Raw genomic sequence first — 27,283 nt, 5'->3', positions numbered from 1 at the left:
CAGCACAGCCAGAACCTGTTAATATCTGCCACCACTTCTGTTAGTGCACAAGGCACTCACATTAGTTCCTCCCCTCATAAGCTTTCTATTGATTTTTGCATGGGATCTTCCTCCTCTCCTGCTCCTTTTTGTCCTAGTGAGTTCTTAGTTCTCTTCCATGGAGCAGCAGTTGACATCCCACCACCACACACACACTTTCTTGCAAGTTATCATTATACTGGTGTCCTGCTACCCTCTTTAAACCCCACATAGTGAACTGTTCCCAAACCAGTGCAACCAATTCTCAGCAACAGAAGTGTGAAGTTATGCTGGTCACATAACCTGCAGTGTTTTCATCCAGCACTGTGGAAGCCACTCTTCCTCTTTTTTAAAAAGTTTCATTTCCCCTTCTCATTTTCCCAGTTTCTACCTGACAAAAGCACTATTCACTCTCTAGCTTATCTCAAGTCCCCAGAGCTCAAAGATGAGGTTTCGTTTTTTTCACAGTATGAAAGAGTTTGTTCTACCACTTTTCTTCTCCCAACATTTACATTTTAATTTTTCAGTAAAAACTGAATCCCAAACTCTGTGTTAGCTCAAAGGATAAACTACACTCATCTTGGAGCTGAAGAACATGGACAAAGTCTAGATGGAAACCAGCACATCCAAATGCAACAGCAGGGAACAGGTTTTGGCTCTTACCTCTTGTCCTCCAGTTACAGGATGTATTCTGATATTCCCCTGAGAGAAAGCCACTGCTGTAGTAGAGGAAGGAAAAAAATGACCAGGACAACAGTCTGATTCTCCACAGCACCCAAATAGCTAACAGAGTTTATTTCTAAAACAGCTGGAATCCCATATTTGACAAAGTTGCAGACAGATGGAGCTTTCAGAACCAGGTTGACACTGAAGGAAACTTAAAACACTTTTGCTGGCAGAGGTACAGCAGAGAGGTGTCGAATTCCCTGCCAGACGGAGCTGTCATTCAACAACCCCCCGGTGGAGCTGGTGAGAACAGAAAATCTGTGCTTTTCTTGGTAGACATGCTTCACAAGGAGGATTTGGGGAAAGCAAGGAAACTTTGGCAGCAGAGATGTCAGTCTTCCAGCCTGACAGTATCCTGATTAGGAGCATCTGGTGGGTCTATGGACCCAGCACTGTCACAACAGCCAAAGCTGCAGGAATATTTTAGCCCTGTCAGTAGGCACAAAATTCAAAAGGGAACTGGTAACTTACATCTCTTGATAAGCAAGTGCACTTAGAGCAAAACGTATTCTTTGGATGATCACAGAACATAGTTCGGAAATTCTTTGGTTGTTAGACTGCATGAAATTCCCCTTGACTTTTTTTTTCTCCATATGGTGACAAGTGACAGAGTGACATGAGAGGCTGAAAAAAAAGCTAGTATAGTGCCAGGAGATGGGGGCATGGTGCCAGGAGAAAGTGGAAGCAGCCTTTTCTGCAGAGCAAGCTCAGGCTCCAGCCCCAGTCCTTAGCAGGTGCTTCTCCCCACTTCCATTGAGGTCTCAGCTGCATTCACACTGTCTGCAGCAGAACACTGGCTCACCACAGGATTGCCAAGTGAGCTTAAAGCTTGTGGGAAGGTTCCTACTGTCAATCTCAGGTGATACCTCAGGAGGTGAAGGAGAAATAAAACAGTCTTTTTCTTCTAGGGGAACAGGAGAGATTGTATCCTTAAACATCTGTCATACCAGTCCAAATTAAACTCAGAGCACTGGTTTCCAAAAACTAAAAAGCCAGTCTTGGCAGGAGGACTGGTGATCAAGCACCCTGTTGCAAAAAATTAGACACACACATATGTGTGTGTGAGTACCTTCTTCTGCAGGTATTTTCACTCAAAGTGCCCAGAAGGAAGTCCCTTGTCACATAAGGCCATTTGACTGGTCCTGTGCTGGCCGTGCAAGGAAGGCTGAGCTGTCACTGACTCTGCTGACAATGGAGCCCCAGCTGAGAATGTTTGTTTTCTTAAGCCAGAGAGCCTTTGAGCCATGCTCAGCTCTGAATGTTAAAAAGGAAAAAAATGGCTCATTCCTGACTAAACACAAAACATAACATCTGAAGGTAGGGGGCAGAAGTTGTACATTGTAGAAAAATAAGAAATAGCCAATATGAAATTAGTAACAATATACCTCTCTGTTATATGGTTTATTTGAATAAACCTCTGTACTAATGTTGGAACACTTTATCTTGGAGTGAATGTATGTACCTTAATCCATTAAAAACAGAATTTTGTGCTTTCAAACTGTTTCCTGCTCTGTGTTGTTCTAAATAGGGCACTTTTGAAAAAGAAAATAGCAAAAAGAATCACAGAAACTGTGCACCATGAGGGGGATTCTTACCTCTTCAAATTATCTGCTCAGTTATTTTCATTTACTTACTCAAAATTTTTGACACTTTAGCAACTGGCCAATTTTCTGTTGTCAGAGTTAAAAATAAATTCTAAATAAAGATACATATATTTGGATGGGAAAAAAAAAGGTGACAACAAATAGCAATATGTGTTGACCTGCCATGAGTCACAAAAAGAATTTTCTGAGAGAACTATTAAATTAATTAGCAGTATTGATGCAGAATTTCAGACAAATATGAAAATATATAGCAGGCCAGAAAATGCTTTTTTTTTCCAGACTGTCTTCCCTGGTAAACTGTATAAACCCAACTTCTGTTGCACCATCATGCAGTTATCTTGACAGAATAAACCAAGTCCTATTTCACAGCTAGGCATGAAAGGAGAAGCACCATAGAGGAAGAGAGGCCCATGCTTCCTTTTTTCCTACAAAGAATTCCCAGCTCACCAGAGACGGATTGCAAAAGGAAAGACAAAGGTGCCAAGGAGGCATTGTCTCAGCACTGAAGTTACACAGAATTTCATGATGATACCAGGCTGGATCAAAACTGAACTGTTCTGTCTGTCCAGGCTCTGGGCAGAGTCCCCAGGAGCAGATTCCAGCTGAGGCAGAGGAAGTGACAAAACCACATATAAGAGAGAGAGAGAGAGAAGCACATTGCTCCATTCACAGTGGGCTTTTCATAAATGCTGTTAGATTACAAAGCAAATAATTTATAGCAAATGCATAGAAATTTTCTATAGAAGTGGACTTACTATGAAAAGGACAAACAAAAAGACCCCATAAAATATTAAATGTATCTTCTTGGTATTTTCCCGTATTTGGCAAGGGAATTTTTAAAGAATAATCTTTGATTGCAAAAAATTAATGGAGAAAATCCCCGATTTCATCATGTGCTGTTGGGGCTAGGAGGAGGTGTTTGCAGTGATGTTTTCAAGTTGCAGTTCGTAATTTTTGATGCTGGCTGAGCTGATGTTAGAAAAAGTCCACAGTTTTGACAGAAAGAGGTAACAAAGGCTTGGGTCAGCTTATCCAAGCACAAATTAGTTTGTAACTGTTCCTTTGTTAAACATATAATCCTTGGAAGTTAAGAATCAGGTAGGAATTTGCAGGATTTCCCTTATGTAAACAGATGGAGGAAATCAGAAGGAATTTTCCCATCCCTCTAAAAGGAGAACCAAATGACTGTCCAAATGAGTTTTAAATACACTTACTGCAAATAGCTGGAAATGGCCAGAGCCCAGCTTGAGAGACAGAAGTTGTCTTTCTCTGAAACAAGCAGGTTCTCCATTATAAACTTCTTTGGGTGGGGGGAGCAAAAAAACTTTGGTTTACAACATTGTTTCGCATAGGTATTCAAGTAGATCTCCCAAAGGCTACCAGCTTGTCCAGGCTAGTAACAAAATACCCTCAGCTCTCTCCTCAGTAGTGGACGCTCCTCTTTGGTATCCTGTTTTGTAAGGCAGACGTCTTGCACAGGTGATGGAGTCACACAGATGCACCTTTGCGAAGGAACACAGTGTCACTTGTGTTGCCACAAACAAATTAATCCAATTTATTAAGCAACACACTGGAAACCTCTTGGTAAGAGGTTGGGGGAGGGAGAAAAGAAAGAGTTGCTATGTTCACTATTTGCTAGAAGCAAGTTATTTTGCTCTTGTACTTGTTTGCTAACAGCTGTCAGTAGCTGTGATAACATCTGTGATGACAGAAAATTGGGAATTATTGCTTTTTGAGTCACAACAACGAGGGCATTAATAAATCCTTCCAGGTAGACACAGCCCTGTGCCAGAAAATATAAATATTCATTTTGGGAGGCATTCTGGCAGTTACTAAGCACGATACTTACTTGTTGATTGTGTGATGCACGAAACCTTGTAGGATGACCACATGCTTATAACACAAAGTATTGTAGCCAGGAACCCGAAAGTCTGGATGAGAAAACAAACAAACCACAAATATTTATGGAGCATTAGATGACACACAGTCCATGCATGTATGGGCACTTTTGTATATTCAGCTACACATGTTATGGGATTAACAGACCCAAAAAGAAGTGGGGTTTTTTTACTCCATTCTGCCAAAAGACTAAAAAACCCCGAAGTTTCTCTAGTATAATAGCAGCTTATGTCTTGTCAAAACTGAAAGATAGATTGAAAGTCATACCCAAGGAGGGAGAAAAAGATGGACAGCAGCATGGAGTGTCAATTTCTAAACTTCTCACTAGGATTCTGCAACAAAGAAAAGACTGTTTCTAGCACCTCTGATCACTGTTGTTTTACTGCCCCATTCAAACAAGTCTTTCCCTGCTGTCTGCCAAATAAACAAGTCAGGTAGGTCCTCTAGTCTGTTTACATCATCAGGACTAAGTTTCTGAGAGTAATTCTTTATTCTGGATGAGTGGTATTTCAGGTCCTGCTGCTGTGAAAATACTGTCACCAACACTTGGAAGTCATGCCTCTCTCTGTAAAGCTTTCCAGCCAAGAGAGGCAGAGAACACCTGCCTGAAGTCAGCTCAGAGCCCCAGTGGGTTTTAGCACAGGAAAAATTAAATTGAACAGGGCTCTGTTCAGGAGCAGAAAGTGTTGAAAGCCAAACAGGGGGGTGAAATCCTTTAGGTATCTTCCAGCTGCTACAACAGTCTTTTGTCAAAAGTTAATTGTCTTAATTCTTCACCTAAACATAGTTCCTATGAGTTAAAGCAGAAGCCTTTGGTTTCAACTCTCTAGCAGGACAAATACCAACTTTAGTGGTGAGTACAGCATCTGACAACAAAATGTTTTTGTTGGCAATGTGTTACAGAACATCCACTGAAATGAGCTAGAAGGTCGTTCACCCAACCAAGGCACAAGTAAGGCAAGTCAGTAAGAAAACAGAGGTACGAGTGATAGATTTCCAATGCCCTACCTAATATATATTGCAATTTTTTAAATGCCAAGCCTAATAAACACAGTCTTACCGCTCCAGCCACAAGTCCAGTTATATTGTAACTCTTGGCTGCTGCTACAATCGATCCAATGAGAAGCAGAATTGTACCAATTAAGTAATGAAGAAACTCCTGAAAAGACAAGCACAGCATGCATCAGAAGGGAAACTTATCTGAAAAGCATTTTGATACATCTCGAAAAGAAAGTAAATTGGCAGAGATTACTCAAATCTTCAAACCCAGAGGACAAAACATAGTCAAAAAGAAAAAAAAGAAAATAAAGAAAAGGAAAAAAAAACAGCAGAAAAAAACCAGCAAAGCAAAACAAAGCAAAAAAACCAAAACCCAAAGCCCAGCAACTCACCTTGTGATGGATCTTATACCAAACCTCACTTTCTGTTAAAAAGAGAATAGTTTGGGTCTACTGATGTTACTGGAATAGGATTTGCTTACTGAGTATGGATGCAATCCTTTCAATTCAGCATGGTACATTATTTCATTGCATCAAATATGCACTTTTTTTTAAGAGATGGTTCTGGTGGAAGGAAAGAGCCTTAAGGACATATTTGTCTAGCCTATATAAAATGGCATAAGTGGAAAACCAGCTGCTCCTACTTCTGACAATCTAGAAAGTAAGCCCTGGATCTACTGTTGCATTACCTAAAAACTTTTATCAACTGAGACTTGAAACAACAGGGAAGGGAGGCAAGCCACAAAAAGTACAGCTGCAAAAAGACATAATGCCATGGGGTTTTCTGAGAGAGGATCAAGGCACCTTTAGACTCTTCTCCAGTGTGATGAGTATCAGTCCAGGAGTCAATTTTGTTACAAGTGGGGGTATCTGTGGACTTTGATTTTGAATCCTCTCAAAGTTTATGACAAGCAGAACAGGTGTTTGCACACTGAACATGGGTTGTTTCTTGTGCCTGGTGGGGTGGAACAGGTGTACATCTGCTTCCTCTATCTGCATTGCACTACCAGCACAAGCCAAGCAAATGCAAAGGAGAGGAGAGATTCTGTCTCAAACCAGAAGATAGAATATAGTCCCCAAAGGAAATTGTCCAAGGAAAGCCCAGAAGATGAACAGCCTACCATTCCAGTTTCACTCTGCTCAGGTGTTTAAAAGAGTTGAGGAGGATTTTTCCTGTAAAGTAGGCTCTGAGACCACAAGTGCTTTTTCTAATTTATAAACTTGTTTCGAGTAATCAAAATGTCAAGCCCTGCATTTGCCAGAATAAATTACATGGATAAGGAGGCTTCTCTGACTAGCCCATGACGCAGCAGGCAAATGGGACATGCCACTGCCTCCTTAGAGACATCAAATAAAGCACTGCACACAGGCTACTACTTTAGAGGAATTCAAGGGATGGGCAAAGCTGCAGCAGAGTCATCAAAGGCCACATTAGGTGGAGATCCAACCCCTGGCAGGGCTGGAAGAGTGCCCCTCTGGAGAAATACTTCCAAGCTGGAAAAGCTGCCAGCAATGAACAACCTCTTGAACCACTTCAGCTTTACTGGCTGCAAATCACGCCCCTGATTGCAATGTAAAGATCCTGCCAGGAAACTCATCCAAATGTTAGCTGTAGTTTCCCAGACTCTTTCACATGTCTTCCTCTTCTGTTCTAAAGATACTTAAATGTGACTGAAAATGAAGTTGTTTGTTTTGTAACAGAGCAGCAACGTTCAAGCATCACATCCTATAAAGCTTTCTGAAGCTAAGCAGCCACAGCTTCAGCACCTTAAACTCTGGAATGTTGAGGAATAATTAAACAGACAACAAAACCCCAAAAGCAGCCCATGCAGAGGCAAAAATACCACAGCCCTGTTATAGCAATGCACATGTTAAATGCTGCTCTGCAAAACTGCTATTCATTAGCTTACTTCAGTCCTTTATTTCAATCCCTGCATCTGTATTATCTCTAAATATGTAAGTACCTTTAGAAACAGATAGTGGTGGCTCACATTTGAAAAAAAAAGTCTAACCATATTCTCCAGCTAAAAAGAAAACTAAATTTTTCTCTCTGGTTATTAGTGGGTGTATGGACAAACTGTTATCTTTGATCTGTAAATTACTTACATAGCTTCCATTAACCACCACCCAACCACTTCTTGGGTTTCAAAACTCCTCTCTCTCTCCAGTTGGCTTTCCCCACTCCTTTGGTCCTTATTCAGTGAAACTAACTTATGTAAGGGAAGCATGTTCTAAGAGGTTGTTAAAATCCATCATCCCTACTAGGATGCAGAACTCTTCTGTTAGCTGACCTGAGCCAGAGCTACTGAGGAAGTTCAGGTCTCACGTTTTTGCTGGTTCTCTGCTAGGATATGAGAGATGAATGTGTATGGGAAATGCAGGAATGAGGCAGGAACATCCTGCAGGATATCCCAGGAATGGCCAGGCAATGGCAGTGAGGCCGAGGCTCCTATTTTTTGCTATTGTTTGTTATCTAAAACCATACCATAAAGAGGCACATCTGATTTAAATAGCACTCACAGACTTTATTTTGGGACAGGATGTAGTACACAAATTGTAATGCTAGGATTTGGTACTTTAGCAATCCCTGAGCTGCTATAAATGACCTGAGCTAAGACCCATCTGCTGAAGGCTTGATGATCAGTAGCTTCCTTTCAATTGTCTCTTAATAAAATTATTGCCTGCCACGTAGTAAATCTTGATTTATGTCTGTGTAAAGGAGGGCAGAATCAAATCCAAATTAGCTGGAAATGTTAGAGCTACAGAATCTGCTGAACTGAATACAAGCAACAAAAGGATTTGCACACAAGGCAAAAAGGAATTGAGTGAAAGACAGCCTATTTTTGAGAGCCAGCACAAGGGAATGGACTGAGAAAGTGAGACATCAGCCCCCCGGAGAGGAGAGGAGCCCAGGCTTACCGCGAGGGGCCAGCTAACACACGTCAGCTTCCTGTAGACTCTGAAGATGTGCATGATGTAGAAGAACAAAATCATAACCAAGTCGCACATGGTGACAATCTGAAAGAAGCTGTATGCACTGTAATCTGTCCATGGAGAATTATTTACACTGATGAATCCAATCAGCAGTGAGATCTAGGGGGAAAGAAAAAAAAAAAGGCACATTCAAGGTTTTCACTATGGTGCTCAGAGGGTCATGGAGATGATTTTAAGCACAACAAAATGGCATTTAGAAACAGAAGACAAATATCTAATGTAAATGGGATGGTCCCAACAAAATGGAGGACAAAGTAACAAGCATGATAATAAGGTTTTATAATTAGCTGATAAATCAGCTGAAGCAACCATTAGGACTGGGGAAAGGGGCAATGGCCAGAGGGAAAGCAGCCATTTCAGCCTGAAGAACTCAACTTGAAGATGTTTATGTACAACAGAAGAGGCCACAAATAGAGAAATGGAACTGAATGGCTGGAGCTGCACCACTGACTGAAGTACCTGAACCTCAGAGACTTTCAGAAGGAGCTCACTGAAAGCTGTTACAATGGAGGTGTCCATTAACAATTGCACCTTCACTTTCACTTAGTGACATTTCTCACATGCAAAATCAGAGGATCTGAGGTAACAGTTTTTCTCTTCCTTTTCTGACACCTACAGAGGAGACGTATTAGTAGACTGTAGGGCAGTATCAGAGTAAATAATATAAACATTTGGAGGAACTGATTTACTTCACCCCCAAAACCTTTATAAGTTAGCACTGCCACATAAAACTACAAAATATTATTTTACAACTTCTTTCAGCTGTAGGCCTGCAAAAGACAAAAGCAATTTCCTTTTTTTCTTTAATCTAAAGCCACTTGTTTATTTTACTAATCTTGCTGCTTCCACCAGCCTGGCTAACCTGGGTGATCAAAATAAACCTACAGAGAATATACTAAAATATTTTTTTATTACAGACTCACTCAATGCATGCTTTCAGCCACTGTAATATTTAGTTCATCCCAAGTCAGCCAGAAGCTGTAATGATTCACATTTTAAGTGTTTCTCCTAGACATTAAAAAACTATCTGAGGAAGCCAGCACTTCAAGACTGCACCATCCTTTCCTGCACACTCATCTTCCAAACTCCTAACCATCTGCATTCATTATCAGAATAATTTCCTTAAGATTAAAAGAGAAAAAATAAACAACCCAACGCCCAAACAACATAGCTTAGATTCTCCGTAAGTGTTAGCCAAGTTTCACCTGCTCAGCTCTAAGTGAACAGGCTAAATATATGCATGTACAAGGGCAACCAAAAGGTCTGTGTGTAAAAACTTCACAAGGACCTGTCACCTTCACCAAACTCCATCCAAACAGCCACATCAATGTCTTGACAATGAACCACCTCAAAACGGTGGCTTCAAAGGAAAAAAGTCAGTGCTTTGGATTCTTCCCCACACAAGTGTCTAAGCTGCTGCCAGACCTGGTCCAGCTCCATTACTTTTACCGTGCCAGTCCAGGCTGTGTTAACCCTGTAAGTGATGCCCAGCTCTTTGAGTCTTAGTTAAGCAGAGTCATCTGACTTAGCCACTGAATAACCTGAACAATCAGAAGATCATTTACCCTGTGGTCTAGGAGAGCACTCTAAGTGATGCAAGACACAGATATTATTTCCATAATTTAAAACTAAACTTAATGAAATTTTATTCTATAGGAAGACTCAACAGCAAGTCACAGCAAGCATTGAGTCTTGCTCTTGGATAAAGGTGGAATGAGGACAACATTCTCTAACCAGTAAAGGGCAGAAGAAGTTTCCCTTACTCAGGTGTCTTCACAATAATCAGTTCCCAGTTTCAATTACACTGTAAAAATCTAGAAGGAAATTCACAGAAATATTAAATCTGCCCACTGGCTCATTTCATGCATGAACAATTAACTTTAGCAGTTTTTTTACAGTGTGCAAAATATAAAGAACACTGGACTCTTGAAGTACAACCACCATCCATATAATAAAAAACCCTGGGGAAAAAACCCTTAGTTTAAGCTAGACCCAGTTCCTTCAATTTCATGGAAGCATAGCAGTATTTTTCTTTTCAGTTAAAAGGTATAAAAAATTGAGAAGCATAAAGAAGAATGTGAGTCATCCAAGAACAGAAAATACATTTGAGGTGTCACAATCCTCAAAAATAAGAAGATGCATGGTACCAATGAAGAATCTGCTCAACTCCCAACAGGATAGAACCGTGGATTTGAACAAACCTGCTTTCCCTTCCAACAGTTCTTCATGACTAAAACAACTCCAAATCCAATTAAAGATTCTCTCTTCTTTGATTTTAAATGTGCCTCAGCACACAGACAGGAAAAATCTACATGGCAGGAGGTATTTCTTTCAAATATTTACTTTCTTAGCATAAATCTTGAAACGTGAGATTTACCTGCCATTTCTAAAGAGCATCCTTAGTTCATAGGCACAGGATTCTGCTTTACAGGACAGGTGAAAAGGGGATCCTCTCAACAACTTTATATAAAGCTGTACCATATCTGCCACACTATACTGTGTGCAGGTACAGTCAGAGTTTAAAACTTACCTGTTCTAAAAGAATGCTAACAAATACAGGTAATAGAGCCACACAATACCACTTTTTCCTTGAAACTGACAAATATTGAAGTTCTGTGAAGTTCTTTCACCAGATACTGGTTTATCATGATATACAGGGTGATGACTGTACCCTTTTCCCCCCTGGGATTCTGGTTTCTAGAGAACTGAGTGATAAAGTGATAAATATGCAACTGTCTGGGATACAGTTGAGCATCTATCTCAGAAGTCAGATTGTGGCACAGAGAGAGATAAATGAATGGCAAAGCACTGAAGTGATCAAATGTTATGAGTGTTCTTTATGCATCTGTACTCACGGGAGCAGGTTTATACACCCTGAAAATAAAAAGTGGAGGCACAAAAAAAAATCCAGGGCACTGCTATTTCCATCTCAATATAGAATTTTACAGATGTAACCTATAGCCAGCAAGCCAGTGTGACCAGAAATACAGGTCAAATGATGGCAAGTCTCAGAAGATTTCAATGTGTTCCATAATATATATCTGGGCTCCAGACCTGCATTACAAAAAGGGGTGAGGGACACATGGCAGGGCGCTATTATTTAAGTGCCTTGTGGTTTCTGAGAAGCAAAATGAAGATCTAATGCATTAGTCAACCCCAAGGAGGGATTTCTGGATTTAAATAAAGCTCCATATTTACTCTGTTTCATAGGAGCTGATCAGTTTAAACTAATCCACTTCTTGACTCTCCTTTGGAAGAGATATTTGAAGTCATGAAGCACATTTAGGGACATTGATATATATAAGGAACTATCTTGCAGTCAAGTCAATGTGAGCTAAAGGCAGTCAGCACTCAGCAGACAGAAAAGAAATAACAGAGCCTGAAAGATTTTTACAGAACTTGCATTCTCTTCCCTACTTGGAGCTGAAGATGAGGTAATCACATCCTCTGCAATGTGGTTGCAAAATGCTGCCTCTTGAATGGCACTGACACACCTTCCCAAGCCTAAACCCCACTCTGATTTGAAGTTAATTCAGATCTACAAAAAAAAACCCCAAAACACAATTTGTTCTTTCCTGATGTAGTCTTCTTCCTAAAGCAGCCCAGGAAGCTGTTGGCCACTGTCCCCACAAAAGCACATTGGTGGTTCATGGTCAGTGTGTTGCTCCCCAAGATCCCAAAGTCTTCTCTGGAGACCTTTCCAACCTCCAGCCCATACTGGTGCAGGGACTTACCCTCAAATGTCTCAAATACAGAACTTGACATTTCTCTGTGTTGAACTTGATGAGACTCCTCTCTGTCCAGACTGCCAAGATTTCTCTCTCTATGGCTCAACCCCCTGGCTCATCACTCCTCCCAGGTTTTTCACCACCTACAAACTTTCCAGGAGTGCACTCTGCATTATCATCCAGGTCATTAGTGAACATGTGGAACAGTGGCAGCCCCAGTATGGACCCCTGGGGTACACACTAGTGACTGGCCTCCAACTGGACTTTGTACCACTGATCACAACCCTCTGGGCTGGGTTGTTCAGTTTTAAATCCATCTCACTGCCTCTTATTTAACTCATACCCTGGCAGCTTGTCTGTAAGGATGTTATAGGAGACTAAAACCTTACCAAGGTCAAGGTAAACCACATCCATTACTCTTCCCTTCCCCACCAAGCTAGTCACCTCATTACAGATAGCAGTAAGGCTGGCAATTTCCCCTTTGTAAATCCACGTTGACTACTCCTGATCACCTTCTTGGCCTTCATGTGTTTGGAAATGCCTTCTAAGAGGATTTTCTTCATCATCTCCCAAGGGACTGAGGTGAAACTGTCAAACCTGTAATTCCCTGGATCTTCCATAGATATTACCTTTTGTACCTCTCAAGCTAGAGAAGATAGAGAAAGACTGGGCAAGAGGGATGCATTCTCCTCCCCTGTGCTGTAAAATGCTTCTGGAAGTGTTCTCTGGAAATGCTGTTTCTTTTTAAAAACCAGCTGGTTTTCTCCTTGTTTTTTCTTGTGCCTGACAAAGAATGAGCATCTAAAAGCCACTGGTCATTATTACACTCAGTAAAAAAAAAGGAAAATGTGTACCAAGACTTCAAGGAAATGAATCTTCCACTGCAGGAAAATTCAACACCTTAACAAAAAGAAAGCAATCATGCCTTTGTATTAAGAAGCAATTATATATAGGAAGTAGATACAATTTCCAATTACTCCTAAGGCAAATGCATACTGGAGAAAAGGCCCATGGCATTAGGCCCAGATGCTGTGGTACTCCTGATTTCAGATGGTTTGAATTCCACCTCTAACTCCCTGTGTCCACTCTTGGGTGACTGTAGTCCTGCAAATGCAATTAGGTCACAGAGAAAGCTTGGCTCCAAACACTCTGTCCACATGGGATTGGGCTGGGCATGGTGCTGAGACCCAGAGCCAGCCAGCCAAACAACCCTCAGCCTCTCTGCTGGCTGGGTCCTCCTGTGGTTTCCAGTCCCACCAGTCACAGAGGCCACCAGTAAAAGTGGCCAAGAGCTGCCTGCCCCTCCGGACCAGGGGCTGGGCTCTCCTGCACTCACACACGGTGCTGGACTGCACCAGCACAGATTGACAAGCCCAGGCCAAGCCAGCAAGTTCAAAGAAGCTTAACAGAGCCTCTCCAAGAAGCTCTCTAATAGATCTTCACCTGCTCCAAGGAAGGAGCAGGCTGGAGTGCATGCCCACCATCCCAGAGATTACATGCACAATTTTCTGCACTTGTGTCCTGGGGGTAACAAAGGAAAGGACTTGTTTTGCTCTGCATGTACCTACAAGGCAGCTGGCACCACAAAACATTTCTGCTCCTGTGGTAGAAGATTGTAGTTTATCTGACCACAGAACAATTTTATAACCCAGGAATCATTCTGTGCAAGTGCTTTGTATGATCTTTTTCGACTGTCCTGCTATAATAGATGTCATAAATAAAGCTCTGGCTTTATTGCCAATACCTAATTCTTCTGTAACATTTGGAGAGAACTAAATTTTCCACAGATACAGCTAACTGCACAAACATAAATCCTGCATGATCTCCAATACTGATATGAACTTACTTTTAAAGGAAAGCCTAATATTCTGAGGATGAGAGGCCCATTTCCACAGGCAAACACTGACACAACAAGGGAGGAATTGTAAGTCACTGACTTTTGAATCCTTACCCCAGTCTTGTAACCCTATTTCTGTCTGAACTTCAGTAAATCATGTATTTCACCACTTCAGCTCCTCCTGGCACCAAATGAGGACTAATAGAGACTTCACATGCATTGTGGTAAAGTTTTGCACCTTCAAACCACTTCAGACATGTAGAATAAAGGCAAAAAAGGAGGACTACTAATTAATGTCTAGGGCAAGATGACCTATTTTGCTTTACAGAGAGAGTGAAGATGCCCACTAAAAATACCCCAAAAAACATACCAAAATACCCATATCCTTTTCCTCCCTGCCCCCCTCTAGCCCAAATGGATAATCAACAGATCACAGGTGTAGCAAGTGTGCAAATCATCCAGAGAGGAAGCCACAGCACAAGCAAAAGGAGGGAAAGGTTCACTTTCTGAGAGTTGCTTTGAGTTGCTACCTCAGCACACAAGATAAACAAAAAAGAGAGTCCTAGCTCACTGTAAAATGGAAATTGGTATTTATTTCCTGTCTGTCATTTATTTACTTATAACCAACTGTGAGCAGTGATTCAAAAAGCACGCCATGCACAAGACATTGCAAATAAACTGTTTTCTCATCTTTAATGTTAGGACTACTTCACTACTCATCCCCTTGACCATCCCTGACTGTTCAGTACTGCACATTTTCAGTCACCCTTGTGCAGCAATAGTCAGTCACTACTCTGTCAGTGACTGGAGTACAGGTTACTCTTTCCCACTTTTCCTGTGCAAGCTTCTGCACAGTGATGTTCTGGTGTGGGTGTGACACAAGCTGCCTTCACACAAGCTGGGCTTTCTGTGGTTAAAATGTGTTGATAACATATCAGTGTTCTGCTGAACTGGGCTCACAATAAGGCTTTCTGCCTCTCTTCTCCCTCCCCTCATCCCAAAGCAGGCTCACAAGTAGGAAAGACGTTGGCAATGACAGCTGGCTCCAGGTGAGCAATGGGATTTTCCAGCCCATATGATGTCATGTTCAGTGATAAAAGCTCAAAATAAGGAGGTTAAGGGGGAATATTTTAGGTTATGGCATTTCTCTTCCCAAGCAGCCATTACAAATAGACTCATAGACTCACAGGATGTTTTGGGCTGGAAGGGACCTTAAAGATCATCTATTTCCAACCTACTGCCATGGGCAGAGACACCTTCAACTAGACCTCCTATCCAGCCTGGCCTTGAATGGAGTAGTGGAAGAATTAACAGCTTTGCTTGTGTGTGCAGCTTTTGCTTTCCTTATAAAACTGTCATTACCTTGATCCATGGGTTTTTTGCCTTCCTTCTATTTTCTCCCCATCCTACAGGAGAGGGCAGTGAGTGAGAGGCTGGCTGGGTGTTTGGCTTAACTCACTGTATGAATTTCTGGATTTCTAGCTGCTGTGGTAGTACAAAGAACAATATTAAAACAGTTCATTGCAGAAAGACAAGGACTATGGTTTTTACAAATCCCAAGATGATGTACTGAATTGCCAGGCTGAAACTTCTATCTTACCATGTAACTTTAAGCTTTGGATAATAATTTTCTTTGTGTATATAGAAATAAAATGTGAAATGCCAACCTAACTGCAGGAGGAAAGATAACATTAATAAGAAGAAAAATTGCCTCAAGGTTCTCACTTACAGAGAAACACTATAACTCTTATCTCAAAGTTTTACCACAATACCATGACATACACTTCCTCATGTATAATCCACCCAGCTCTGTGTTATCTTTTCATTTATTTACTTTGCCATGCAATGGACAACCACATCCTTGTGTTTCTCAGAGTACTTTTTCTTGGCTTTCTCCCTCTACTATATCCTCCCATAAGAAAAGAATTTTTTGTCTCCAGTGTTTCCTTTACTTTTTTTTCCTGCTCCTTATTCCCCTTTCCTCTTCTTTCCCTTCATTACACTCCATTTTTCTTCTCCTTTTGTATCTCTCATTCTCTCCCATCCAAATTTCCCTCTGTACACAACAATGACAATGTATCCCAATTCCCTCTTTTAATGTTTCCTATCTTGCCCACTCTCTTGCATCAGGATATGTACTGAAATTAGCTAACCAAAAATTAGCACCATTCAGGGGAAAAATGTCAGGGGACAGGATTCAGCATAGTGCTACATCTGTAGCACCTGCACAAACACTGTAGGCAGCTCTGGCTCACCAGTTTTCTTCTGGTAACACTTGAAGGTGCTTTTCTTTTACATCCATTGTACTTGCTGGAGGACTGCTTTAATGTCCCTCCTGAATCTAAAAAGTGGAGGATCCTGAGAACTGTTCATAAAATTGATAAAGCCTGTTTGATTTCCACTATTTTAAAACTTAACAAAGTTTTAATGCAAGCAATTGTACAGAAACTGTGTCTGCAAATTTGGAGCAAGGGACAGCACTGACTCTCACACAGTTTCATCACAGCCTTTTTAAAAACTATATAATAAGAACTAAATGCTTTTTGTATTTGAAAGAGAAAAAAGTCAAAGTTTCCAGCTTGTGACACCAGCCAAGATAGTAAATGGAATTTTCCATCCCTGTGAGAGCCAATCAGGATAACTGTGCCCTGGAGAAATGTCACTGACTACAGCTGTACATTTCCAAATGTTACACCTCAACACCATGAAGCAACACCCATGTATTATTAGGCACATATTTCTGAATGGAGTAAAATAATTTTTAACAGCTTCCCAAATCAGAAAGATGAGCAAAGCACAGACCAAGGTTAGAACTGCAGTTCATGCAAGACTGGTTCAGCTAATTTAAGCAGCAATGTTGACTGCTGCTGTAGTCGAGATTTCCTTCTTCCAGGGCAGTGTTGGAAATGTGAGTTGTAAAGCCCTACTAGAAAAAGAAGATAAAAGGCACAGTCCATTTGAAACTTCATTAATGGCAGATGAAATCAGCTGCCTGCAAGTGCATGGTTCTGTGAAGCAGTCAGTCTTTGGTTGCACAATCATCTCTCAGCCCCTGTGTCTGGGCAGATTTCCTTCTCGTCTGGCTGCCTTGCTAAAATAAGGAGGCTGCCTGGCCTCTGATAAGTCACTTCTCTTGTGCACCAACATCCACAGGCTATTAATTGAAGATAAAAATGGTGGGAGGGTGAGAAAAAAGCAAAATAACCTTATTCAGACCCTCTACAACACAGATAAGAGGACAATCCTAAGGACAAGCAAGTGGTGTTCTATATCTATTAATAAGAAGTTATCTATCTGCTCAGGCCCAGGCCTCAGTGGAAGAAAAGGGTGTGGGGTAATCCCAGAACCAGCATATGAAGGACATTATTAAAGAGCCTTTGTTGCAGGGTGTTAGCCATGATCATTAAAAAGTCAATTCTTTGTAATGACTGGCTACAATTAAGTCCTGCCTGCCACTGATCACAGTGCATGCAGGACTTCAATCCCGCCCCTGGCAGCTGAACTAGCTCCCTGCCTCAATCCCACAGCTGCCTGCACACTCCGAAAGGCACCACACAATCCTGCATGTTATTTACTGAAACCTGAGGACTTCATAGTTACATGGCAAACCATATGCTATATTCTCATCAGGCAGTGACTTAGTGAAAAAAAAGAAAAGCTTGTTACCCACAGTAACCTCATAATTTCATTTCTTCTTCTCTCCAATTTGTTTAAAAATCAATTTAAATTTAAAACATTCCAACTGTGAAAGCACTATCAGTAAGTTTTTTCAATCTACATAAAAGCTGCACACATGACTCTCAAAGTATTGCAGCAACTGAGTAACATTGCACAACTGGCATAATGCAAGTTACAAACAATTCCCCAAACACATAAAATCCACTGCAAAACACTATTAACGGCACAGCTGATTGCTAGCATGTCTGCAAAGGATAGGAGCAGAATTTTTAATACAGCAAAGGCCTTAGCAAGGTTCCAACTCTGGGAAACACAGCTGCTTTCCCTCTAACTTTCAAAGAGGTGCCACCTGCAACAACTGAAAATATTACTGTGGACAAAGCCAGGAGAGCCCTGTACTTTGTAGCTTGCTCTTTCATTAACAAGGAATTAATTCACTGTGCAGGCAACAGCCCTTAGCTAGCTGACCACCCACTCCAGTGGTCTCTCCCACCAAGTAATAATCTCCAAATTATGGATGAGCCTGCTCTTTCAGGTAAGAGCAGAGACACACCCTCTGCATAAGTGTGTTATTTTTCTGTAGATGCAAAGATGCAACCACTCAGCTCTCTGCCCTCCCCCCACTTGTGGTGCTTATTGGGAACCTGTGTCACACACAAAAGAGCTCATTTAGAAGAATTCTATCTTACTGCTGCAAAAAACACATGCATGTGGCTCCTACTGTAGTTCACCCCACTGCAGAAGATCATCTACCTTGCAGAGCAGGGAGAATCTCTAAATCACATCTCAAAAGACTACTGGAAGTAAAAAACATTGTAAAAGACTTGAATGTCCAGAGACTGCAGTATCTGGTGGAAGCAACCAAAAATGAGGGTATGGCATAACCAAATCTCTTCAGGTGAAAAAATTGCACAGCAAGCTGTGATTGATTCTTCTCTCTCCTGCAAGTCAAGCACTCCCAACATCTAGATCCTCCTGGAGAGCCACGTCAACCATTCTCTCCATCTGGTAAACCTGAAAGTCAGACAGAATGACAGGAGAAGACTGCCCACAGTGTGAGTAGGTTTGTGTAAGTGGAGAATGACTGCAGGAGACTGCCCACCTCATCTGCCATACTTCCTTCCAGTTGGCTGGGAAGATAAACTGCTTGCAGGAACCAGGCACCTCTGAACCATTCTTGGATATATTGCTTGGCTTGTTTGGATTGCTTGCCCACTAAAAATCCAGTGAAGTCCCATATTGCCAGTGATACACAGAAAGAGCTTAGTCCATACTTGTGAGCTATAGAGCTCTTGTAGATAAATTTCATGGCTGTCTAAAAGTGGTTCCACCAACCATGCATGGCAATACCACCTACAGAGAAGGAGCCCATGTTGGCTGGCCAGCCAAGCCTGGTACAGACTGGCTGGCTGCTAGAAGCCCAGGGTACATTGTGTATATTTACAGATAGCAAAGTTTCACCATGTTTTGGATATCCAATACATATCTAGAGCACAGAGACAGTTAAAACTAAGACAGGAACACACAACACAAAACCAGTACCCCAGGGCAACGATCATTCTAGTTAAGCTATCAATTTAGATGCATGAAAAGATAAAAAGCCATCTCATCTTGCTGGAAGTTGTTGCTGAGATCAAGGGACACCATATGAACTGCTCAGTGATGTCTCATGCCTCCGCCTGCCAACGCTCAGCAAGCAATCTGCTCATCGCCTGCCCCTACACATGCTGCTCACAACACAACCCCTTCTCAGTGTCTGAGGTATTTAGTGCTTGACTGATTCAGATCTTCAGTTGACACCTGCCAGATCTCTCCCTGCCTCAGAAATCACCACACTGACATCTGGCAGTAGCAAAGGCAGCAGTTAAGAAGTTCTTATCTATCATCTCCAGCAAGGGCTTTGTTAAGCCATGGAAATAGAGCCTTCAGCAAGGTCTCCTTGAATAAGAGGAGGACTCATTTATATCACCAAAGTCCATGTTAGCTGTGCTGGCAAGTTGTGATTTTCACCAGGAAAACACAGGTGAGAGCTCCTGAAAACATCATGACAATCCCCAGGTGAACTGGCATCATCACAGCCTGCCTGCTGGATTAGGGTGGGTCTCTGCACACCAGAAAACAACCTTTTCTCAGTGTGAATACTCGATCCTTAGCAAGGTGCCAGAGAAGTGAAGGACAGATGAAAGAGGGAGGAAAATGAGAAGGGATGAGATTCCCCCGTGGCACAGTTGCAGCTGACAGCTTTCAGTGAGTGCCTGGAGACTGAGGGGCCTCTCCGACAGGCTGGGACAGCACTCCTGTGTCTGCTAGGAGGCTGGATACTCAAGCAATTGCCAAAAGGCTCAACAAGCCAGCAGGTGAGAAGCAGCAAGTGGGGACTGTGCTTTTACCAAACAAAGAAAAGAGCTCTTGCAGAGCATGATTACAGACTGGAGGAAAATAGGCCAAGTCAGTCTGCAGTTCTGCAGCTGCTGATGGTCATCTCACATTAACAGCATACTTGTTGCCCAGCTGTCAGCACTTGTGTCTTGAACTCATTAGTGGTACTCCTTAAAAAAAAAAACAAACAAGAAACAACACAACAAACTGCCAAAAATATTATAAGAAAACTCCCCCTGAAGCAGCTTCTCAATTCTGTCATCATCAGACTTCCATTTTCCTTCAGGGAAGCTGTGAGCAGAAGAGGAAGCCCTAAGCATCACAGCTGCTGCTATTGTTGCAGGAACAGCAGCCAAGTTTGTTTTGGCTTTGAAAGCTGCAGACACCTAGCCTTGACCAGCCAGGCACATCTGTCCTTGCCATTACATTCATCAAATGACCATCAGCACAGTGCAGGGAGTTGTTTCAGCCACAATGACCCCTTTAAGAATCTCAGTTACGCAAAGAAGAGGAAGCTCACAGGTGGGTGAAGGGAAATCACAGCAACTCCAGAGTCTGAACTCTGTGTGCAGAAAACAGCAATTTCTGGCTGCTGTATACTTTACATATCACCACAAAATAGGAGGACAAAGCCACAGTACATATGACGTGACAATAGCACACAGGGGACAGCTCAGCCACAGGACTGCGTGAATACCTCACAGGGACTCCCCAGGGAGGGGAGCGGAGGAAACACTTACTCATAGAAGGAAACACTGTCTGGCTCTGAGGGACAATACCCCAGAAATGCACAGCAGGTACCAGAGCCTCAGGGTCAGGTGTGCTTCTCTCTCTGATGGCTTCTAATGGATCACAGTGAAACACAACAAATTGTTCCACCCCTACAGTCCTGAACCCAGTGAAGGACGCTTGGCAAGATGCTCTTTGCCACGTATGAGCTCTGAGCAGATGGAGATGGAACTTGTAAACAAGGGATCCACTGGTTTCTGATACTCTGTGGCAGGAGAGGTGGATGCTCAAAGGGACACCAAAAGTGAGGACAGGGAACACGCTGCTCTTGCACATCTTAAAAGGAAGTCGCAGAGCAGTAAGAATCCATGCTTTTCACCACATCTTATTATCCACAGACACCATGTGATCTGACTAAGATTTTTAAACAACACCTTAAAATTTAACTTCCCATAAAACAAATGTGCCAGGAAACCACAGCCAATACTTCAATCTGCTCTTTCAGGCATACTAAGCACATCTCAGGTGATGTGGTAAATTTCTATGCTTCATTTCCCTTTTTTTTTTGTTATTTCAGAAAATCTATTTGTTGACCCCTGTTCAATCACCTCTACAGAAAGGATCACCTCTACATGCACAGAGATTGCTAATGAATGTATTGCAACAAATCCTAATGGATGCACCAAATGAGCAATGAAAGATGGCTTCAACTTTCAGCTTTTAGAAAATCTCTTTTAATAAGTAAAAAATAGAACATTCACTGACACATTCAGAGCAGAGATATCCTAGTGTTTAATAATGACTGTAATTGCCTTTCTACAAAATGTACTGGAGTTGATTTTTTTTAGCCTTCTAGAGCAGTTTTGACATCAGAAAAATTACAAGTTTCTTTTTCTTTCCTGAAAGAGGTAGAAAGAAATGAAAACAGATGGTATAAAACCTTTCCCTGCCCAAGAGAAAAAGCAAAAGGACTACATTCTCAGCTTGTGGCTTGAAACACATGGAACCACTTCAACCTTATGTATTTCCTGCCCTTCCATGCCAGACACTTGTTCTTGCCCACAGCAGCCTCTATGGCTGCACTGTTCCCTAAAAACACTTCTGGAAAAAGAAAACTAGAGAGCTGAAGTAAAGCTCCATTAGTTCCCTGGTACTGTGTAACCTGGTGGACATCTGCACCACTGCAGCTGAGAACAGCTGCATGGAGACAAGACTGAAGGGAAAAATACCTTAAAATGGTGATGCTCGTGAAATTTCACCTCATCAAGTACAAGTGTGTCAGCCTACCAGCAAGCACTCCTTGGTTAACATGCCAAGAACATAGTGTTTGCTTCCAGCTCTTATGCAAACATCTGGACAGAAGAAATGGCCACCCAGAGCAGTGGCATGGAAAAAACACCACTGGCTGAGGCAGCCAGCTTTGGTGTTCTCAGAGTGGAAATAACAAGACCTCCCAGTCCTACTGGGCTTAATTACTAAGCTTGGACATTCTTTACTCAAGTGTTCCAGCTTACTTTGGAGTCATCTAAGACTCAGATATGTTTTTTTTCTTTCTCTTTGTTCAGCATGCCCAGCAAGATCCTTTTGCTGCAGTTTCTAGTAGAACAACAAAAATAATGAGCAGCTACAACAGCTCTGGCCTTGGCCTCAGAAAATGTGTCTCATTGCTTAGCCAGTAGTTTATCTTGCCCATTTTTGGAGTGATTTTCCTCAATTCCCCAGAAAGCACAGTCTACAGACTCACAGACAGGCTTATAACTTCAGCACCTCTGCACATCACCAGAATGCCTCTCTTCTGACTGAGGCCAAATTTTACCATAGAGGCAAAATCATGTCACTTACACACTGCTGTACAGAATTAGATGTTTTACTTTAATCACCTCCGTGAAGAGAAAGATGTTTCAGTCTCAAGATCAAGTTCAAAGATTGAGTAGCTCTGAAATAATTCCAAGAAGCACTTCCTTTTGTGATTTTTGTTTTTTTCTTGCATCAATGATTTTGATTAGGAATTGTTTTCCTGCACTAACAGATTTTTCTTTCTTTTCATATTTTAGCTTCTTCTGAATATGGCTCCCCAGTAAATTTCTCTAAAACAATACAGCACATTGAGAAATTTAACATGGCTCCAGCAACCTAACTACCATTCTCCAGCCTTCAGTGTTAGATGAATGAATATTCTTTTGAATATTATTATGCAACTATATGTTAATATACAAATAACCCAGAGAGGTTTCAGCACACTTCAAAGCTTCTCAGAATTACAGACTGTCTTGTTGGCCATTCACTTGTCAAGTATGTCATTGCTTTTGTCAAGGCATACTCTGGAAATTAAATAGATACTCTGCAGAAAAGTTTTAGCTATTGCCTTAGCATTTTTAACAAGCTAAAATGACGTTGTTAAGTCAATCTTATTGAGTTTATCCTTTTTTAAAATTACTATTGCTTGTAAATCTTTTCTTCAGCCTTGAGAAGGTAATTTTGATTTTTTTATTTTCTGTCTTGTGAAACTGATGGCTCATATTGAGCTGATAGAATCAGCCCTGGTTTTAGCTTAAAACACCCTGTGTTCTGAGGCTGTGCTTACTCTGACAGATGTGTAACAGTAACAGAGTAACATTGTGGGAACAATGGCCTTCAGTCTGAACTGTGATCAAAGTTAGCTTGGCCCAACCTGGGGGAGGTGAAAGAGAGGCAAAGAAGGCCATGGGTCACTCTGCACCTCTCAGGAAAAAGGAGTGGTCTGAGAGCAGTCTGAGGAGCCTGAAAGACCTGCACAAGCCTGTGCTGTGCCTTGATGGCTCTCCTGCATGGGAGCTCTCAGCTCTTTTCTCTCCTCAGTCTGTGTGGTGACACTCCTGCAAAGCTCTGCACCAGGCACTTTGCACTGGTGACACAATCACTCCTACCCAGTGCCTAAGAGAGGGGACACCTACACAGGTTCCCTGTCTAACACGGGCTGTGCTGAAAGCAGGACCTCGTCCAACACACCATCAGTGGCATCCTCCAGACTTCAGCTGTAAAAATATAAAAAGCACATGAGGGCTCCAAGACAAAATCAGTGGAAGCAGACTTGTTTCAATCTATCAACGCTGGCACTTGAGTCACCCTGGTGACAATACAAATGCACATTCACACCACTGACCTTAATGGCAGAGAATGCTTCAAAAAACTCTCAAGAATCCATTCACTGAGAACTTGCCAAACTAAGCTACAGAGGTTCCCACAAAGGCTTACAATAAAATAAGCCAACAGTAGCATGGGCACAAAGCAAATGTCCCTCAACCAAACCAGCACAGCTCATGCTGAAGAGTGCCATCTGTGTCAATTTTGGCAAGCTGGCTAAAATTCAAATCATTCAAGTGTATTGTGCACAATGATACACCCCCACTGACACATTTACTTGGTACACTGCTGCTACAGAACCAAGGTGGCCACAGCAAGATCCTGCACGTATCCCTAAAAGATCTTGGAAAAACAGCAAATATCAAGAAAAAGAGAAGGAAATTAAAGAAAAAGCAAAAGCTGTATTAACCACATCAAGTTAAACAAGCTAGAGTAAATTAGATGTTGAAATACTTTGTAACTTCCTGTTAAAATTAAAGTGTCAGTTCAGATTGGATTTTGAAAAAAGCCCCATCTAAGGTTAGTGACAGTCGCACATGGAAAAGCAGCTTTCAAATTGCCTTACTGCCACACAAAATACACAAGTCTGCATAACTATGTTTTCTCCTCCATTGTATTTTCAACATATTTACAGACTATTCCCTAGGCCATTAAGTCAATGCATAAAATACACTGTCTTTTCAAAGCTGTAATCATTCTGCCAGGTTATAGAAAACCTCTAGCAAAAAAAGTAAAGGAATTTGTGTAGGCTTACTGACAAGAAACATTTTTTTCTCTTAATTTCATTCTATGCTAGGCATAGCACCCAGAATTTCATGAGAAAGCACTGGTAACATCCAAAATTAGCAACAATTCAGGTTGCACAATCTCTTCAATACTTCTCAGTTTCAGTCCTTCTGCCTTTCAGCAGAAGACCTGCAACATTACCTTCTATGTTGTTTTCATCTATTAGATTTATGTAACTCACATATACATACAATCATTGTGGTTTTTGAGCTTGCAAGCACAGCAAACAGCCCTAAACATTACAGTAAATGATGAAATGTTTTTCTTCCTCTCTATCACATCCTCTATTTCTTGGTAAAGGGGACTGAGGAAGAAAGAGAACAAAACTCGTAACATTTCCTCTTCACAACCACAACCACTCAGAGGCCCAGTACATAATTTAGTGATATCTATCTAACCCAAATGACCTTGCCTTTGCCCTTTGCCAGCATAAGAGTTCTCTTTTCAGTAAGACTACAGCCACCAGCCACTCCAACACTAGTGCAGGAATGTCTACAGATTCAGCATAAAGAAATCTTTACCAAAAGAAGTTACTGCCAACATTTTGTACTAGGAGAACTGAATGCTCACACAAATGGACCTGTGGATATCAATACTGTCTGAGAAGAGACAAAAGAGAATTGTAAAAATATTTAGATCATCCTATTTTATTTGGTGTAGGAATAAATCTAGAACTAATGTATAATGGTTATTTCTACCTGCTACAGCACAAACATTTGGTTTTCTTATGGAATTATTTAAGAAGATGTTTGTGATAAGTGATACTGCAAGAAGTTCATTTGCCCAAAGTTCCTTGAATACCTGAGGTAACTCCTACTGATGTTTGAAGGCAAGATGAAAAGCAGAAAAATTATAAGAAGGTAAAGCTGAAAGAGTGCAAAATGAAATCAATTTTGATTATTTTAACTTCTGCTAAAGTCACCACAGAAAGCCACTTGCTTAAATTTGGATGATTTTTAGATTGAACGTCACTGATAAAATATGACTTTATGCAAAGTATGTGAAGCATTACATAAAATTAGAGAGATTTACATCCAGCACATGAAAATATGTAAAACATGTAAAGAATGCACTCACTTAATACATGCACCAGAAACTGACATTACAGCACAAATAACCATGCTGTGGTAGCTTTAGGAGTCACACCTCAGAGCTGCAGAGGCACCACAGCAGGATGGAGGGCAGAGAGGATTAGTTACTTCTAGTCCATAAAAGGAACTGCTCTTTCCACAGTGGTGAAAGCAAACAGACTTTCATCTCATCAGCAAAGCACAAGCCTACTGTTTTTGGGCTACACGTTCAGTTGCAATGTAGACACATGCTCACTTGTCTCCTGAAAATATTCCACTCTATGGTTTGGGAACAACCCAAGCCAGAAGAAGGCAGCAGACAACTCTTTGAGTTCCTACTGCACAGAATTCATCATGAGGGACAGCTCCAGCACAGGGCAGATGCTCAGCGGGTGGAGGCAGCCATGGTCAACTTCATCTCTTGCTACTGAGGGTAATTTCTAAAGGCAGATGACAGCTAATAACAAACTGGTAGAAACTGGGCAGCTTTCAAAAAGAAACTTGAGGATTTCATATTACTACTCAGTAACTTAGAACATAATGAATCCTAACTTCAAATGTCAGTTTAGAAATCTGGGTGCTAATAACCTACACTTTTAGCAAATGACTGGACAAATACAGGCAGAGGGAAAAAGGCACTGGGAACTTAGAAAAGGTGAAGGTAACAACTCTAGGATGAAATGCTGTCAAGGCACAAGTTTTTGCAGGATGAAAACGTGTAGAGGTATCTGTACACTATGTCTTTCATGCTCTTTCCTGGGCACTATCACTGCCACTACTGTAATTAAGCTGACAAATCACTCCACAGATAATTACGGGTCATAAAAATGAGAAAGAGCTTATCCATCTGTTAAACTTCTTCACATCTGCATGGAGCTGAATTTCATGCGCTGACTTAAGGCATCAGTTCAAATCCTGGCAGCGTTCCACCAGCGACTGCTTCTGAATTTCAGCCACACATCTCCCACATCCCTCCCTGTGTCACTGTGTCACTGCTGGAGGTCTCTGACAGGCAGGGCACGGAGCCAGCTGGAGCTGCAGCCTCAGCTGCGGTGCCCACCTGGACCAGATCGCTGTGGGCACTGGCACCTGGCCCCGCTGTCTCCTAAAAACTTATCCACGCTACGGAACAATGTGCTATCGCACCACGGTGTTAATGGCAAAAAGTTAACACTGCTACTTTGGGCCCGTCCACGTCCGTCTGGTCAGAAGCGCTCAGCGCTGCTTTAGGAAGAGGCGAAGGCACCTTCCGACAGACGGCGGAGGAACGCGGGCTTTCCGTCCTGCTGGGAGCTGCGAGAGCTGAGGGGCCGAGGCGCACGGAGCCGCGGCCCCAGCGCCGCCCGACGGCGCTCCCGGAGCGCCCGGCAGGGATGAGCGCGATTCCCGCGGGCTCGGCAGGAGCCCCGGCAGCGCCCCCCGCCCCGCTCGCCCCTTACCATCTGGGCCACCTTCAGCATGCCGGCGCAGGAGCGGAAATAGCCGCCGTCCATGAGCTCCGCGTCCGAGCCCGCCGAGGAGGAGGCGACGGTGACGGGCGGCGGGGCGGCGGGGCCCCCGCTGCTCACCCCGGTGCGGATCACTCGCGCCCCGTGCGACATGGCTGCGTCCGCGCTGCCCTCGGCCGGCACCGGGAGCGGGACGGGACGGATGGGATGGGATGGGACGGGACGGGGCGGGGCGGCGGCAGCGCCCCGGGGCTGGCGGGGCCGGG

The 27,283-nt window shown here is 42.3% G+C and overlaps 1 protein-coding gene across 1 annotated transcript; it reads right to left on the bottom strand.

Moving 5' to 3' along the window:
• Positions 1 to 780: 780 nt before the first annotated feature.
• On the bottom strand, positions 781 to 27,283 carry CMTM7 (CKLF like MARVEL transmembrane domain containing 7). The gene is made up of 5 exons (XM_079300468.1): positions 27,009 to 27,283; positions 8,165 to 8,338; positions 5,308 to 5,406; positions 4,198 to 4,279; positions 781 to 3,850 (listed from the first exon to the last, which is right to left on the bottom strand). The coding sequence occupies exons 1-5, from the start codon at positions 27,168 to 27,170 to the stop codon at positions 3,837 to 3,839; spliced, it is 531 nt and encodes a 176-aa protein (XP_079156594.1). The 5' UTR covers positions 27,171 to 27,283; the 3' UTR covers positions 781 to 3,836.

This window comes from Erithacus rubecula (genome assembly GCF_903797595.1).
Source record: "Erithacus rubecula genome assembly, chromosome: 3".
Lineage (NCBI taxonomy): Eukaryota > Metazoa > Chordata > Aves > Passeriformes > Muscicapidae > Erithacus > Erithacus rubecula.
This window is presented reverse-complemented; position numbering and strand designations above follow the sequence as displayed.